Source organism: Manis javanica, chromosome 2 (genome assembly GCF_040802235.1).
Source record: "Manis javanica isolate MJ-LG chromosome 2, MJ_LKY, whole genome shotgun sequence".
NCBI lineage: Eukaryota > Metazoa > Chordata > Mammalia > Pholidota > Manidae > Manis > Manis javanica.
The window spans coordinates 112,481,969-112,499,145 of NC_133157.1; the positions used below are offsets into that span (position 1 = coordinate 112,481,969).

At 42.2% G+C, this 17,177-nt stretch overlaps 1 protein-coding gene across 1 annotated transcript in view; it reads right to left on the reverse strand.

Annotated features, from left to right (window-relative positions):
- The window catches only part of ST8SIA6 (ST8 alpha-N-acetyl-neuraminide alpha-2,8-sialyltransferase 6), a 115,838-nt gene that overhangs the window by 58,655 nt on the left and 40,006 nt on the right, over positions 1-17,177 (reverse strand). The window contains exon 3 of the mRNA XM_037001706.2: positions 3,753-3,842. Within this exon, the coding sequence (XP_036857601.2) occupies positions 3,753-3,842 (90 nt within the window). The remainder of the gene's footprint in view (positions 1-3,752; positions 3,843-17,177) is intronic.

Genomic DNA, 17,177 nt, shown 5'->3' on the forward strand with positions numbered 1-17,177 from the left:
CCTTGGCCACCAGGGCTAGGTGCTCAAGGGGCATCCCCAGTGTGGACTGTGGCTTTATCCAGGCAGCTGGGAAGTGTAGGGAGCAAGGTATACTTGCTGGCTTCAGAAAGGAGCAGAAGGAAACCATTTTGACTGTTCATACCTGCTGGCTTTAGGAATGCAGCAGGAAAGTGCCTTGTCTGTATGTGTGTGTATTAGCTTTAGGCAGGCAGAGAGAGAATGCCACAGCTGCTGGTGCCGGGCAGCCCCAGGCAGGGAGCAGTCAAGTGCTGCAACTGCCCACACTCCACGACTTCAGCTACGGAGCTGGAGAAATGAAGTGACCAACGGCCTGCCCCAGTCAGGTAGTGGGGTCATGCTACAGCACCCGGACACTCAGGCTTCACTGAAGTAGCAGGATGGTGCTGCCAGGGCTCACCCCACCTGTCTCAGCAAGGCGGCGGCAGGTGGGTGCCGCAGCCAGTGGAGCTCGTAGTCTTAGAGAATAGAGAATTATGATACATAGTCCCCTATCCCACTGGTTCTCCAATCGCAGCTGTTTAATTTTCTTTTACTCAAAAATATAGTGAAGACCAGCAGAGAAAAGAGCACTGTTTTCCTCCCACTGCAACTTCTTCCTAGACTCTATTTTACAGCCTGAAAGGACAAACTGGCCAAAGAAGGAAAAAATTCTAAGTCTTTAGAACACAGAGCTAAATAATTATTTCTAAGAAAATGAAATTACTTTTTATCATTCACACACTGAAAATGGCTTTCCTGACTGTCCCCTGTAAGTCCGTAATAGCACTGGCAGCAGAACACACAATTTCTGACAATAGACAATACAAGCAAAAAAATTAGTCTCCTGTGTGCAAAATAACACTTTCATAACAATGGGCAATTCAATGGCCTGCTCTCTCAAGACCTTTGCCAAAGAGAAATACCAGTGCAAGCTAATCACATGAGCTAATAGAAAAAATTGCATGTGTAATGGAAAGGCATCCCCCTAAAGATTAGCTGAGAAAAGGTCTTAGCACCAAATTCAAAACAACAGAAAACTGTGAGAGCAAACACAGGAGCATATGCACAGGCATCCTCATTAGCATACTGCAGCTAGCCATTTTTGTTGATGTACATAAAAGAGTTGTAAAATTCTTTGCCTTGGAAAAAAACATCTTCCATGAGTAACAAATTTTCCCCCACGCTGACTTAAGTACTTTGCTCCAATGTACAGCTATGGTTCATTCTTACATTGAGGACTTTGTTACTTTGGAGAGCCAAATAGTTCACATCAGAAAGAGACGTGGAGAATCAAAGGCCAACTTACGCATGCTAATTCTCACGTTGGGCAAGGAGTATAACCAGCCTGCCATAGGGTACAGTGGAGCAACGGCCAATCTGTCCAAGTTTGACTTTTCATGTGTCATTGTGCCATATGCCTGATGTATGAAGAGTGCTTCAGGACTGGAATTCGAATCCCTCAGGAAATGTTTCAGAAAGAGCCTTGTAACACTCACACACCCAACAAACAGCAAACAAAACAGCAGTTCCAACGTGACCAAAACAGAGGTATGATGCCATCTCTAATGCATGGGCTACTTTAAGACCACCCCAAATCTTAATGAATTTATCATAGGAGGAGAAAAGCATCTGCAAGAGTTTGTTCTACCCAATCTCTGGTAAGCGAGGGGTCCAGGCAGGATGATGGCTTGTGCAAATTGTGCCATTTAAAAAGAGTTGAAAGAAGAGACTTTTCCCAAAGGCATGGGCTGGATATAGAGAAACCCAAGGACAATACCAGGGGACTACTAACAGCTTATCCCTAAGCTGAAGCTTCCAGTGGAGGAAGTAACATGAAAGAGAGAGAGCAATTTAACAAAAGTCACAGCCTTCATTTAGGATGCTGTATCTCCCTTTAGGTAAGGATGTAGTTAACCTGTACCAGCATCACAAAAGAAAGCCTTTTTTCCTTCATCCTATTTTCTGATCTCTTTCTAGTGCTCCCTTCTGGATTAAATCCAAAGAAAACCCAATGGCAAATGAGCAAGGAGCCTATTGATGATGTCGGCCTCCCAGACCAAAGAAGTGCACAGACTCAACTGTGATGAAGGGAGGGAGGTGACCTGGGTGTGGCAGTGGAAGGAACACTGCAGCACAGAGGATTTCTCTGCGAAGGTTAGGGCCCATCAGTTACAACATAAGGGAAAGAAAACAAAAATTTTAATAGGGCTATCCTTTTGTAATGAGCTCAGCTAACATGTAAGATTGGATTGTCAAACCAGATTAACTCAAATCGGAGATCCCACCCAGTATCAGGCTTTCCTAATAATATCAAGGATCCAAGCAGTCAAGACGCTCAGATAAAGCAGAGAGGCATGGGGTATCAAGGGGACTGTCCGGTTCCTGCACCAGGTATCCCTGGCCCAGAATGGTAGGTGAGGTCTCTAAGGGACATTTGTGGGGTTGCTTACACAGAAGAAACATTTAAACTATAAGACATTTCCCTTTTATATCCAGAGAGTTGGGATACCCTGGTGCCCCTCTCTAGGGAGACCTGCTTCATGGATCCGAGGTTCCATTTAATCTAAGCAACACCTCAGCCAGGGATCAGCCTGCTAGGGAGAGTCGGTGGATAAGCTCTCCTGATGAGCTGTATCATGAGTGTGTTACCCAGAGGTACACTTGAAAAGAGATAGACTGACCTTGGCTTCTTTTCTCCCAGATCCTCCTCCCACACCTCCAGGGAAGGGAGCTAATGGATTTTAGGAGGCTGCTTTAACTCCTTCCTCCCCCAAACACTATTTTTTAAATGAAAAGAGCAAGAGATAGAGAGAGAGAGAGAGTGTGTGTGTGTGTGTGTGTGAGGAAAGAAGCAAGCAGGCATGCAAAGAAGGGAGGAAGGGAGGGAGGGAGAGGAAAAAGGGGGAGATTGATTATTAGGAAGAGAAAGAAAAAACTGTGGAGGAGGGAAGACTACCAGTCTCTCTTGCATGAGAATGGCATGGGCACATCTGGTGTACTTGTTAATGCAATCTTCTGACTTGGTCAGGCAGGTGCACAGCAAAACGCAGCTCAGATTAGTTCCTCCAAGGACTCCTCGTGCACATCCTTCACCCAGCATGGTCACACTCTGCTCCTCCCAGGTACCAGGAGGGCACTGCCCACCCCCAGACTCTCAGGCCATCAGTGACTGACTTTTGTACGCATGACACTTGGAGCTTTTAGATCTCCTTTTCCCAGTTTGAAGAAGATGGTGCAAGGAGCCCTCTAAAATACAGGTGTGGAAATGGGTGGGGCTAAGTTGAGGGTGATCCACAGCTGTACTGGAGGTAAATCCATTAACCTTCTGGGACTGCAAGCAATTCAATACAAGTGTGCGTTTTCCTAGGACAGGGTCCAAAATGGTCATGGGCTTCTCAAAAAGACTGAGGGTCTATAGAAGTTTAGCTAGTAACAGTATCTGGAGTTTTTAGTGAATATGAATTGAGGGACAGATAAATTGAGCCCCAGCTGCCAGGGCCCACCCTGGCCCAGCATGGTAGGTGAGGTCTCTCAGGGACATCTGTGGGGTTGCTTACACAGAAGACACATTTGGTCTACCCAGCTGGCCCCTCGTCCATCATCCTTACCCACAGGAACTTCTTAGAGCCCAAGGTAATGCCCGAGTGTGAACAACATCTTTCCTTCCAAATGATTTCAAATATGCTGTGAAACATTTTGAATATAAAACACCTTATTTTAAAATTAAATTAAATGTCAAGAGTGGAACTTACCATTTTGTTTTGTTAGATAAAGCCTCAAATCCATCTTGCAGATCTTTGCATCTTTCTGTCAGCTGGAGCGTGTTCTCATTCAGATATGGGCTGTTTCATGAAAGAGATTTTAAAAAAGATTGACTTAAAATGAGAGCTTCTAAGACACTGTTAGCAAAAATCAGATTTAATTGATAAAGTGTGCCCAAATGAAGTCTGATTTTCATTCTATTATTGGATTTCTCCATGGAAAAGGAAATTAATATTTTCAATTCTGATAGGTCTAAATTAAAAAAAAAAAGTTTACACTGTAAAGTCCAACAGAAAAGAACTCTTTATGGAAGACTTCATTTTCAGGGTTTCATATTTTGGGGTTAGTATTTAAAATGAAGTTACTGAACAATTCTGATCACTATATATGCATACAGGCTGTTTTTAATGGATGCTGTCTCTGGTAAGAAGCATGCAACCTAGGAGGTCACTAATATTCTCTAAAAAGAACATGAGGTAAATCTGGTCTTTGATTTATTATAATAGCTGTAATATAAGGGCTGGTCGCTATTGTTTTATGAATTCGGTAAACTGAAATTTTCTTGTCGAAATTAAAAAAGTCAAAAGCAAGTTAGGGACTGGCTTATGGAGTCAGGCAGCCTAACAAGCCGGGTGGACATATGCATGCGTTTAACCACTCTGGACGATAGTTTCTGCACCTCTAGTCCTTGCCTTATAGTGTTACTGTCAGCATACACATGATGGAGAAACCACTCTGGACGATAGTTTCTGCACCTCTAGTCCTTGCCTTATAGTGTTACTGTCAGCATACACATGACGGAGAAAACAATGTAAACCACTTGGTACAAAGTCCGACAAAGCAAATGCTCAAATCACTTCTCTTAGACTTCAAACATATGCATGTAACTCCAGCTCACTGCTAACACATTCATTTAATCATCCTGAAAATATCTGCTGGGAGCCTAATCTGGGCCAGAGGCCAGGCACAGGATGCTGAGGATACAGAGGTAAGACAGACACAGTCCCTTTCCCTAGGGAGCTTGCAGTCTGGCTCGGGAGAAAGACAGTTATCAAATGAAAAACCACACAAATTAGAGAGAATTATGAGCTATGATTAGGATCATTAAGACAGTAATGGGTGTCATGGCAGAGTGTAGCAGGGAGACCCCTGCTTAGTGAGGGGGCTTTCTAAGACAGTGTCATTTAGGTGGTGATCCCAAGAATAACCTAAGTGACCTGGATGACCTTTGGGAAGTGGGGTAAAGGTTCTAGGCAGAGAGGAAAATGTGTGCAAAGGCCCAGACTGAGCAGCAGCCAAAATATTTGAGGAACCAGAAAAAGGAAGGTGGGCTTCAAGGCTGAAAGGCTAAAGGTTGCTTGTAGCACTAAGTAGGGGAAAGAGCATGCAGGCCTGGTAAGCCACGTGTAGAATTTATCCTAATAACAAGGGTAAACAGGGGAATGATGTGACCTGATCTGTGTTTTAAGAGATTCACTATGCCGAGAAATGAAATGAAGGAAAACAAGGCTACCAAAAAAGTGGGGACATTAGGGGGCTTCTGCAGGGTTCCAGGAGAGATAAGGACCACTTGCTTTTGCTAGTCAGGATAGAGCAGACTGTGATATGACATCAAACAACACCCACCTTGCAGATGCCATATATAATAAAGGTCTGAAATGACATGCTTGGTAAATGCCCACTTCACATCTGCTTTCTAAGGCCACTGAGCTCCCATGGTTTGGGGATCCAGACTGCCTCAGACTTGTGGATCCCTGCTTCACCCTGCTGCCGTAACTGCTGTGGCAGAAGAAAGTGCTGGAAGGCAATAACCTGTATCTGAATGCTTTCACCTGATCAGAGCTAGTCATCTGCCCAACCTGATTACAAAGTGGGAGTCAGAAGCTGACAGTTTGAGAACAGTCTGGTAAGACTGACAGGTCCTCATGATAAACTGAATATGGGAGATAAAGAAGCAGGAGGTATGAGGGTAAAGATATAAATACGACAGATTCATAATTAATTCCCAAACCTTTCTCAGAAATGTTCTGAAAACACTGTACACAAAGTACACGATGAGCTCCCACAATCCCTCTTTATCCTGATGTGATTTTTTTACCCCTCCCAACTCCTTCCCCCCTTTCCCTCCTTCTGACTACAAGGCTAACCTTCTGTGCTTTCTGAAAGTATTATCATACTTTCCAAGGATTTGTTTTTTTCCAGTTTGTTACATATTTTATTCAGGCAGCACTGTTAATGAAGTGTATCAGTCAGCCAGCAGTGCCGTGAATCATGATGATGTCGGGGTTCTTGTTCACGAAGCCGAAGAATGAGCTTCACAAACACTCAAGGTAGGAGAGCAAGGTACAGGCTTTTATTTAGAGATAAAGTGAGAGGACAGAGCTCCTGGCTCATGCCAGGAGGGGACAGGAGAGTCCATGGTTGGCTCATTGTCTAGGGGTTGTATGCACGGTTGAGGATTTTCAGGAATGGGGGTAAAGGGCTAGGGGTGCAGACTTGTTGAGTGGTCCCATAATATTCATTTTTGATGAGTAATAGAATAAGTTTCCTGCTCTGGTTCTTTGTCAAGATAGTAGTTTCCCTCCTGGAGCACATCAAGACTGCCTACCCTGGCCCCAAGGTAGGCTGGGTTGTTGCCTGTTTGCTGAAGTGTGTTAAGAATCTTACTTCTTAACTTCCTGGGCTGTTTATAGTTGGGCTTGTTTACTAAATTAGTCTTTTTACTAGGTTGCAGATTACTTGGTTAGGATCAGAGAAGGAAATACAGCACATAGGTATGGTTAAAATAAGCTGGGCCTTTTAGCAGGCTAAGGTAAATTTTAGTGTCATGATCTAAATTGATACAGTGAAGTCACAGGTTATGCTGAGACACTTCTCTTTATCTGCAGAACACTCAAACATTCCAGGCCAAGTTGCTGCTGGCCTTTTGAGCTTTAACTGATCTCACTGAAGATGTCTATATTCCTAGTCTGGTATCTTTACCCTAGAGAATTAGTGTGACTCTGATTTTGCGTAATGCTTAACACAGAATTTCAATAGGGACTTCTTTGCACATTGCTAAATTGTTCTGATGGTAATTATCTTGCTCTGCTTTTTCTCCGGAGGCCCTCAACTACTCTGCCTAAACCCATGGTCCCTGTCTCAACGATGGCTCCACAACACTGAGTTGTGAGACTGTGACAAGCAGGCACCAATAGGACTTAGTGTCACATGACTTTCCTTAAATCAGAGAGTATCTTCATTATTAAAAAGTCAAAACAGTCTTGGCCAACTAAAACCCTGAAGACCCATGGAAAGCAATGAGAGTATGTGAGGGAAAGTGGAGAGGAGAAAATGAAGTCATGGGAAAAAACGGGGTCTTAGGTGTCCACAGGGCCAGCTTTGAGTCTGGGCTCCACCCTCTGACCTAAATCTTTGAATCTAAGGGCCTTCTTTTTAAAATCTTTACTTAATAAAGTAGTTATGGGGATGCTATAGACTGAATACTTGTGTCTCCCATGCCTATCCCCCAAAATTTGTATGTTGAAATCCTAACCCCCAAGGTGATGGTATGAGGACATGGGGCCTTTGGGAGGGGATGAAGGCATGAGGAGGAGCCCTCATGAGTAGGTCAGTGCCCTTATCAAATTGGCTCAAGACAGCTTCCAAGTCCCCTTCTGCCATGTGAAGACACACCGAGAGGAGGGCCACTATGAGGAAGGGGGCCTTTGTCAGACACCAGATCTGCAGGTGCTAAGATCTTGAGAACTGTGAAGAAATACATATTTCCATTGTTTACAAACCACTCAGTCTGTTGTATTCTGTCTGTTAAAGCAGCCTAGACAGACTAAGATAAGAGATGACATGAAATGCATACAAACACGCCTGGCACACAGAAGTCACTAAATAAATGTTGTATTCTTATTTTCCTAAATGCATCATCACATTGTTTCCTCAAAGTGGTCCCTGTCATTACCCCAGGGGTTGGAGACCTCTCCTCCATGGGGAGTCACTTCACAGGGCAAGAAACAGGAAGGGATGCCCCCGGGGTTCTCTTGGCTTTCTGTTTCTCTCCTGTTGCTTTGCATTTGAAGAGTCTTCATAGTTCTCTTCTTTTTCATCTAATGTCATTAAAACCTTCCTAGGAAAATGTTAAAATACTCACATGCAGAATCCATAAACTTCATCTGCTCAGCCCCTTTTACAGCTCCTTAAACAAGTTTCCTAGCTTATGCCATTCTCAACAATGTTTGTTATTCAAAGGGACAGAAGAGCAAATTAACAGTATAACTGCCATGTTTTAGATGCTGGAAGACTTGACTCCATAAGAGATGCAAGGAGTCCCAGGAGAAGTGGGAGGCAGTGAGAAGGCTAGATGGTCACTCATCTCTGTTGTGCAAATACGTGAGAATCAGATGTTCTCTGGACCTGAGCTCTTGAGGACCATGAGAGAACTACTTGCTCTTGAGAGAGGAAAGAAGAAACCTCAGTTTTGAATTGGAGAGGACAAACCACATGGACAGATCCTTTTTGAGAGACTAGCAACCACCACAGATGATGGCGTTAGAGAAATACTCCCTGATTTCTGATCTGGGACGTCGCTCAGACAAGTCAAAGAGGACAGAGATTAACGGATCAAGGTGCAAAAAGGAATTCCAGGGACCTGGAGGCAGAGGCAACCTGGCAATCAAGACCCTGTCACAAGACGAGTGTGAGCCTGTAACCCCAGGAAGGGTTCTCTGGGGTCAGGCTGGAGTGGCCTCAGAAAGGATTGCATGCCAAAGGGAACCTGACATGGCAAAGGAAGCTACAGAGGTACAGCACATCATAGCCCCTGCCAGGAGCTCACATTCAGGCAGAAGCCCAGGGTATCGGTGGAAAGGGACTCTCCCCACCTCCACTTTCAAAACTAACTCAGCTTGATGGTATCAGAAGCTGGGTCTTGGGAGAGAAAAAGCACAGGACTCAGGAGGGCTTCCAGATAAGCTCTAATAACCAAAAACTGTAGGTCCAGACACCTATGGGCTCAACATAAGAATTCTGTTTCTGTCAACTCTGTGATTTTTTAACTTCAATTCTCTTAATTTTCTGGTGAAAGCCCTTTTGGGAAACTCCAAAGGAGAAAAGGACCAGTCCATATATGATCTGCTAATGATATAGTTGAAAGTGTTCCCAAGACAAGTCATGGGAGAGACAATAGCCACCCTCCTGGAGCTGTACTAGGATGTGGTGGGAAAATCAGCCCTTGAAGTGTCCCGGATCAGAGAGCTGAAATGGCTCCAAGTGTCCTGCCAGTGCTGTTTCACTGCTCCATGATAAGATCACCATCCCTGCTCACCTGTCACTATGGAGAGATTGCCTCTCTGCTCTTTAGCAGCACATGCAGAACCTTGACAGCACTCTTAATTTCTTGCTCCCTTAACATTCTGTCACTTCTACCTTGAAAATCTGCAATAATAGTGCAAGACAGCCCCTGGCATACTATTCCCGTGCCTGATCCCTGACCTCTGGAAAAGAAAAACACAAAGGTAGGTGGGCTAGTGCCTTAATACATTCATGGTGTCCAACTTGCTAAGCCTTCTGTACACCTCGACAATTCCATTACGTGTCACCATGTCTCCATCTTCCTTCCCTTGGTGGCTGCTCCAAGGGAACATAGTCACCATTGCTTGCCCTCCTGACTTCTCATTTACTCATGTTTCCTATTTCAGAGAATAATGCCATTGCCAGGTGTGGTCATTAGCTGTCATTATTTTACATCTAAGAGAAAGAAATGTCTCTCCTCTTACAAAACGACAATCTGCCTGTCATCCCATCTCTCCCTGTCTCTTCGAAGACCCATTCCCATCCCTTCCTTTTTCTCTGCACTGAATCTTCACTCTCTCCCTTCCTTTGTCTTTTCCTCCTCACACTCATTTCTCTACCATCTCAAAGTCAAAAACAAAACAACTAATTCTGGTATTTTCCTTTACCCATTGCCTAGCCTCTCCTCAAATTGCAACCCACTTCTGTCCCTTTTCTTTTCCTACAAATCTGCTACACCATTCTTGGAAAGCATCAAAATTCAGGGGGTATTTTGGTCCCCTGACTTTACCCGCCAGTAGTACCTGGACCGTGGATGCCTCGCTCCGTGTTCTTCTACCTCTGATTCTAAGGTGCTATTACTGCAGGTTCTTTCTCGGATAAGTGCTGGGGTTTCCCATGGTTCTTTTTCTCTCTGATCCTTTAAAGTACCTGGTTGGTCTTCTGTGACAGCATCCCCCAGGACTCACTCCAGGTCTCTCACCTTCTCAGCCTGCCTTTTTTCTCTAAACATCTCAACCAACCTCTTTTTCCTTCTGCTCCCACCTCACCCAAGGCACATTGTCTTGTGTGCACATTTGATCATATCACTTCCCTGCTCAAAGACCTTCCATGACCTCCATCAGCCCCAGGATGTGCTCCAAATGCCTTGGCTGGACATTCAGAGCCATCCAGGAGCTGGCCTCTGACTACGATTCCAGTCTCCTCTCTCACTGATAATTTGCTAGCCATTAAAATTAAGTGGTATAAATTTCTCTTTCTCCATTCCTTGCAAGTCTTACAGTATGGATTCTGACTGCTTTTATTATTTGATTATAGAATTTATTTGTTTGGTACTGGCAACCAACCCTTCGGGCACATTTTCATCACTTCAGTATATCATGGGGGGAAAATCTTTAATAAGATTGGGGGAGAACCATACACAAAAACAAACATTTCTGCTGTCATTATCTATGTAGCTGATCTGCTTTTTAGAAATTCTATCTTTGTATGTCAGTCTCAAGTTGAAAGTGATCACTTTATAAAACCACCTGGCAAGATTTCACAGAACAGCAAGAAACTTTAGAGTGTAATGGTCCCTGCAAAATAATAAAAATTAAGACTCTGATAATGCAAAGAATATCTCTTCAGAAAAACAAGTGAGTTGATCCCTACAAAACAATGTCATCATCACTTAGTGGACATCCACAAAGACCGCCAAAACATAAGTCTTATGTCACTTTCTGAACATGACTTATCATCAGTGCAGCCATGCCATCAGTCCCCTAGACAAGTAAAACATCCCAAAGAATAATCTGCCTGCAGATGACTAAGGAGTTTCAAGAACATCCACATTCTATTTACAGTGGTCATAAAAAGAACAAAACTGGATTGTGAACCTAAACAAAAAGCTTAAAACTTAATCAATTTTATTCTCTCTGAAAAAAGAATGCTTTTACAGATGGGAAACACAACCTAAAAATGGAAAGCCCAGAGAATAAGAATTCTTCCATATACTTCTCATGCTCCTTTCCCTTTCCTCTGAAGAGGAGCTGATGGATGAACCAGGAGCATATCCTGATCACCAGCAGAAACCTCCCTGTAGAGAGATGTAACAGGCTGGCTTGCCTCTAGGACAGAGGTGACAGTCACCCTCTGTCCTCTGGCATCAAGCCCATGAAGCTAACTTCTAATGATAATGTGCCCCCCATCCCTGCCATGTAGTTTCCCTGAGGGAGAAAGCAAGCACCCAGCCCACTGCATAGTTTGATTATTCTTTTTGATAATTTAATATTCTGGTTTATAGATCACCTTCCCATGAGTCTGGTTAACACAAGTCTGCCTTTGAAATACCAGGCATACAGAGGAACTGACAAAATCAAGTCTTGGTGCTTACAGAGATGGGGGCCAGACTCTGGCCTGCCTCTCTGTTCAGTCATTCTCCAGGTATCAGTGGAGCCTGTACCATATGCCACTGAGAATGGCTACTGGAGACAGGACAGTGAGCCAGACAGTATCCCTCCTGCTTTGGAGCAAAGAGTCTGATGGACAGGACAGACACACACACAGTTACCGTGCTGAGTTTGCAGAATGAATGCTGCCTACATCCCATAATCAGGTTAATTTCAAGAAATCATTAATATGTCTTGAGGGATATCATTTAATTCAAAATACAGAAACTGCTTTGAAAATGACCACATAAAACTTCAGTCTTTTACACATGGACACTGCACCCAACTGAAACTGCAGAAATTTCTGCAAATTATCCCTGCTAACTTGGTTTTACCTTCACATTCACCTGTCCTTGGTTACCCTTGACAAAGATTATTAGCTAGCTTTTTAGTAAATCAGTTACCATAATGTATTCTGGCCCACCTACCATTGTTGAAAGATAGTTTTCAAAAATGTAGAATCATAAATTTCATACAGATATAAAATGTACATGTATTAAAGATTTTATTTTATTCATAATGAGGCAATGAGATCAAAGCAGAATCCACAGCCCAGACACAGTTATAGATGAAGAATACTGAGATTAATGTACAAACGGGGACAAATGGGGAGGAGTGACGGAGGGGGTGGGGAAGCCAACTGGACTTCTGCAAGATACGATGTGATTTGCACACTTATAGACAAAAATTCTTTAGTGTTGCTCTGAGTTAACTACAACTTATGAAGTTGTAAAACTGCTCCCAAGGGATCAGAATCAGATAACTCAGAGGTGTGTGACCTGAACAACACAAACGTATCCTCCCAAGCACAAAATTTTCCCTGAAGCGTGTGGCCCATCACTATGATGTTAAAGGATAGATTCACAGTAATGAACCTAATCAGCTGTCACTTCTGAATTTCAGGCCCCTCTACTTCACCCAGCTCACCCCGAAGGAACAGGTGGGCCAGGCGTGGTTGTGAGCCTAAGGAGTGAGTCCTTCTGGGCAGACAGGAAGTGCTGACTTACCTGAGGAGGCTGAAGGGAGGGTTACCAAAGGCACAAGTCCGATATGGGGTTCTTTTAAAACTTCAAACCCAGACAGGCAAGAGAAAGGTCAAAGTAGAGATAAAATGAAACAGAAGCAGACTGAGATCAAGTGGACGAAAATAAGAGACCAGCGCTGGAGCAGCCACATCTTCTGTCATTGGTCCCTACGTGTGAGATCCTTGGGGGCTTGAGATAAGCCCAAAGGTGGAGAGTCCACATGGGATTTGTCCACTGTGCTTCTAGGTCTTTTTTTCAATTGAATTTCTGGGAATTATTTATTTTTAATTTTTTTCTGTTTTATTGAAATATAGTTGATGTACAATATTATATTGGTTTCAGATCTGTCTTTTTTAACACCTCCAACAATATTTTCTTACTTGGGTCAGTCCAGATTTTTTTTACCTTTCTTTAATGTGCCTTGAACGAGAACTTGCACAAACTGAGCACATTTTTAATAGTAATATTCACATTCCGTGATGCAAAAACTCTGATATGCCCTCCTGGTTAAGCAGGAAGATCAGAAGACCATCTATTAGATGGTCATTAGATGCCAGGTATTGTTTTAAACATATGTGTCGTCTCATTGACCTCTCACAGCGATTACACAAGATGGGCACTGTGTTGATTGGATAGAAGAAAATAAAGCAGTGGGAGATTACAGAACATCCTTAAGTCACTCTGCTAGTGGAGTCGAGTTTTGAACCCAGAGGCTAGAGTTCTCTGTTTTTAACCACTAGGTCATTCTACCTCCCCTTAGAGAGTAAAATTTGTCCTTCAATGGAGAACTACTGTCTTTAGCACCACCTGCTTCCACCCTTCTCCAGGTTACCTGATTCTCAATCTCTGGGAGCTGACAGATTCTCTCCTTGACCAAATTCCAGTCAGGCTCCTCTGAGCTCTTTTTCAACTAGGCCCCATCCTTGGGCATGTCTTTAAGAGCCCAACTTTAGTCAGAAGCCTGCTAAGTCAGTTTAGCCAGACTTCCTCATCTTTCACCTATGATCACCCTCAATATCTGACCAAATTCCTTATCCTTCACCATCCAACAGGTGATGTCTGATCACCCTAGCAAGAATCCTATCAGGCCATGTTAACCAGAATCCCTCTTACCCTTGATGCTTTCTCTTAGTAATTCTCCATCCACTGACCCCTCCCCCAGTTCCACTCCTTCGCTATAAATATCCACACTTCCTTACTATATTCAGAATTGAGCCCATCTCTCTCTCAGACTGCAATGCCCCATTCCAGTGGTCCCTACACCTACCACGATAGAACTGAATAAAGTCTACCTTACCTTGTTAACAAGTGTCATGAATCATTTTGACTTCAGGAGAGCTATTTTGCAGTTCTATACATTACAGCTAGCTGATAACAATGCAAAATAATTCTTGTCTATAGCCATGCCAACAAACTATGTCCAGTGGAGAGACAATTCTCCCCCACAGTGGGAAAATAAGTTTTTTCTCTACTTGAACATTCATCTCAATAGTCCTGATCTATAAATGTGTCCGTTCCACTGAACTAGTTGTAACACCTCACTAGTCTCCTCACTGATGAGTTCAATAAAACCATTTAAAATGTTCAATTTCCTATCTATAGGAGAGACATGATTTTACCTTTTTATTAAAATTTTCTTTTAACACTCTGAATGAGAGCAGTGAAAACATTTCCGAATTGAATAAACTGATTACTCTGATCAAGAAGGTAGATTTTTGGTGGCAAACTGAGCCTAGTTCAGGTCCCTGCTCTGCTGTACACTAGATGCTTAGCCCCCAAGATAGTGATTTAAGCCCTCTACATTTTCAGCTTCATGTGCAAAATGCAGATAGTTTTATTTCTTCGATAGATTTGGTGTAGTTTGTATGATATAAAGCATGAAAATCATCAGCACAGAGATTAGAACAAAGAGCCCAGTAAACTGCACTCAGCAGGAGTCCTCAAGAAGGCTGTTCTAGTCACAGCTTGCCTCTTGACGACATGCTTCTCAAACTGCAATGTGCCCATGGACCACCTGGGAAAGTTACTAAAATGTAGATTCCAGTTCACTAGGTCTGGGATGGGGCCTGATAGGCTGCAGTTCTAATCAGCCCCCAGGTGATGCCAATCCTGCTGAAGATCCCACTTTGAGTAATAAAGTGTTAAAGGCCTCATGGATTACGTTCTTATGCCCTCATAGTTTTTTCAAAATGGTCTAGAGTAAGAGTTCCATGTGGGACTATCTTGCAGCATTAATGGGAAAAACAATGAAACACTTTGAAAAACTCCAAGAGTAAAATGAGCTAGGTCACCATGTCACTCATAACAGTTGGCTGTTATTTTTTCTTCATTTTCAGATGAAAAGCTCAACAAAGGAAATAATACCAGAGGAAATTTATGGGACTTAGAACATCTAATATAATTGCTTTCCTGAGTCAGAGGCACAGCTCACCCTCCCAGGGGCTCTGTTTCAGAGAACACACAAGGAACCTCCACTGTTACTAACGTCTATGCTCAGCGCTATCTGCCTGCCAAACACAACCCTCCAGGGGGCACTGTTCCAGCTAACTGGGTGATAGCTGAAGTATGCTGGCTTCTCACAAAAGGTTAATGGACAGGCATTGGAAATGACTCTAAAATATCAGTTAAAATCCATGTTGAAGTGTCCATTTTAACTATGCAATCCCAAAAAGTTCTTTGTCCCAATCATAAAATAAATTTCTGTGTCGACTAAGTATCTCTTCAATTAAACTTGGATAAGTGAATTCTCCAAGAACTTAATGAGGTAAGAACTTTAATGAGAAAGTAACTTTAATTTGAATTCCATATTGACTCTATGGTAGTGTTTGAGATGGACACATAGTCTCTGGGTAACACTTAAGAATTTGCAAATACTTACATATTTGAACCACAACTACAGTTATGACATGTTTAGTCTTTAAAGAGTGAAAACTCTCTTATAACCTGTAAGTTCATAGCTCATTTTTATATATTCATATTTCATACCCATTTTTCATTAGGTTCAAAAACTAGGGACCTCATGTAGAGAATTTTATGGAATCTCCTTTTAAAAACAAAATGAACAAGTCTTGTAGGGTGGTACAATTGTTTCTGATCATAACAGCAAGGAAAAATTGAAGCAAGGAAAACTAGTGTCAAGATAGGGTACCGACATGCAGAAATTGCCAAATAGATGTGGAGGCTCCAGGGAAATTATATGCTATAAAAACAAACAGTTCAAAAGCTAGTCACTAAGCACATTTAAGCAGTGAGCAAAATCCTAATTCACTGACTTAACATTCAAAACTGGTAGATGTTTATGTATATTCTACATGGTAAGAACTTTAATGAGGCTGTTTGGTTTTTACTTGTGGAATTTAGGTGAGTTTCATCAGAATGTCAGAATGAAAATCAGAGAAAAAAATCTTTCAGAAATCATATCCAAACATCTGGGGGTAACTTAAATGTGAAATGAAATACCAAGAAATATATGTCATAATAAAATAAAGCAAGTAGAATATCTCATCTTACTGTGGTAATTTTATAAACATGAAATGCGGCAAAAGGCTCTGTCATAATACAATGACTCTCAAAGTTCTGAAACTACTTTGTTCAGTTTAACAGGAAGCACACCAGAATCTCCCTATCAATCAAGATTTTTTTTTCTATGACCCATGTTTTATAAGACAATGATGAAAGAACAAATTACAACTTAGAGTTTGTTCAAGAAGCAACTTTCAGAATTTGCCCTCAATTCACTATTACGTTTCTATGTCTGTCTTGGATATGATGTATCTTCCTCACCTACAAATAGTAACCCCCTAGTAAATTTGAACAAATCGATGAATTAGTAAGAAGTATGAGGTACTGCAACACTGTAACTCATTCAAGGGGAAAAAAAAAATTCTAGAGCCACTCATGGAAAAGTAAAACTCTAGAAAAAAATCAACAGGAAAAATTACAACCAACAGGATCTTCTGATTAACCCCCAGCTAATTATAAGATTGATTTAACCAGAAGAATCCAGTCTCTGTTCATTCTATTTAGTTGAGGTTTTACAGTATTTAAAATGATGTTGTCCAAATGTTCTCATTAATACTGAATGAAAGTTTAAGAGAACTGGCTAACCAAATTTACTGGGCTTAGGCAAACTGTAATTAGAAAGGGTTATGAGAATATAGTAAGAGACTTATCCATCTCAAAATGGAGCAATGTAATTACAGATGAAATTCAGCAAGCAAAACAAACCAACATAATAATCCCTTAAAAGATGAAATACAATTATTCGATTGCAGTGTTGGGTTCTGAGCAGTGTAGTCAATCAAGTGTCATTCCATGCAGCTCAGGAGCGATGAATGTATTCAACAAAACTGACTTGAAATTACACCGAAGTGTGTTAATCTCATATCTGTGTATTCACAGTTTCCCAGATGATAAAGTGTCCTGCTATTATTTCACTAAACATTTGGAATAATCTGAACCTAGTTAAATCAGAGCTCTTGTGTCTGGTTATGGGTTTTTTGGTTGAGTATTTCCTTTCTGCTTTGCTGTCTCCCACTCAACCTTGGTAGACCTGTGCTTTATCCATTTGCAGCAGGAACTCTCCCTCCCAGGTGGTAGGCTATCCTTTAAACCACCTTCTCCCTTCTTGTTCTTTAACTAATTCCTAGTTCCATTTCCTACTCATCTGAAAAACTAG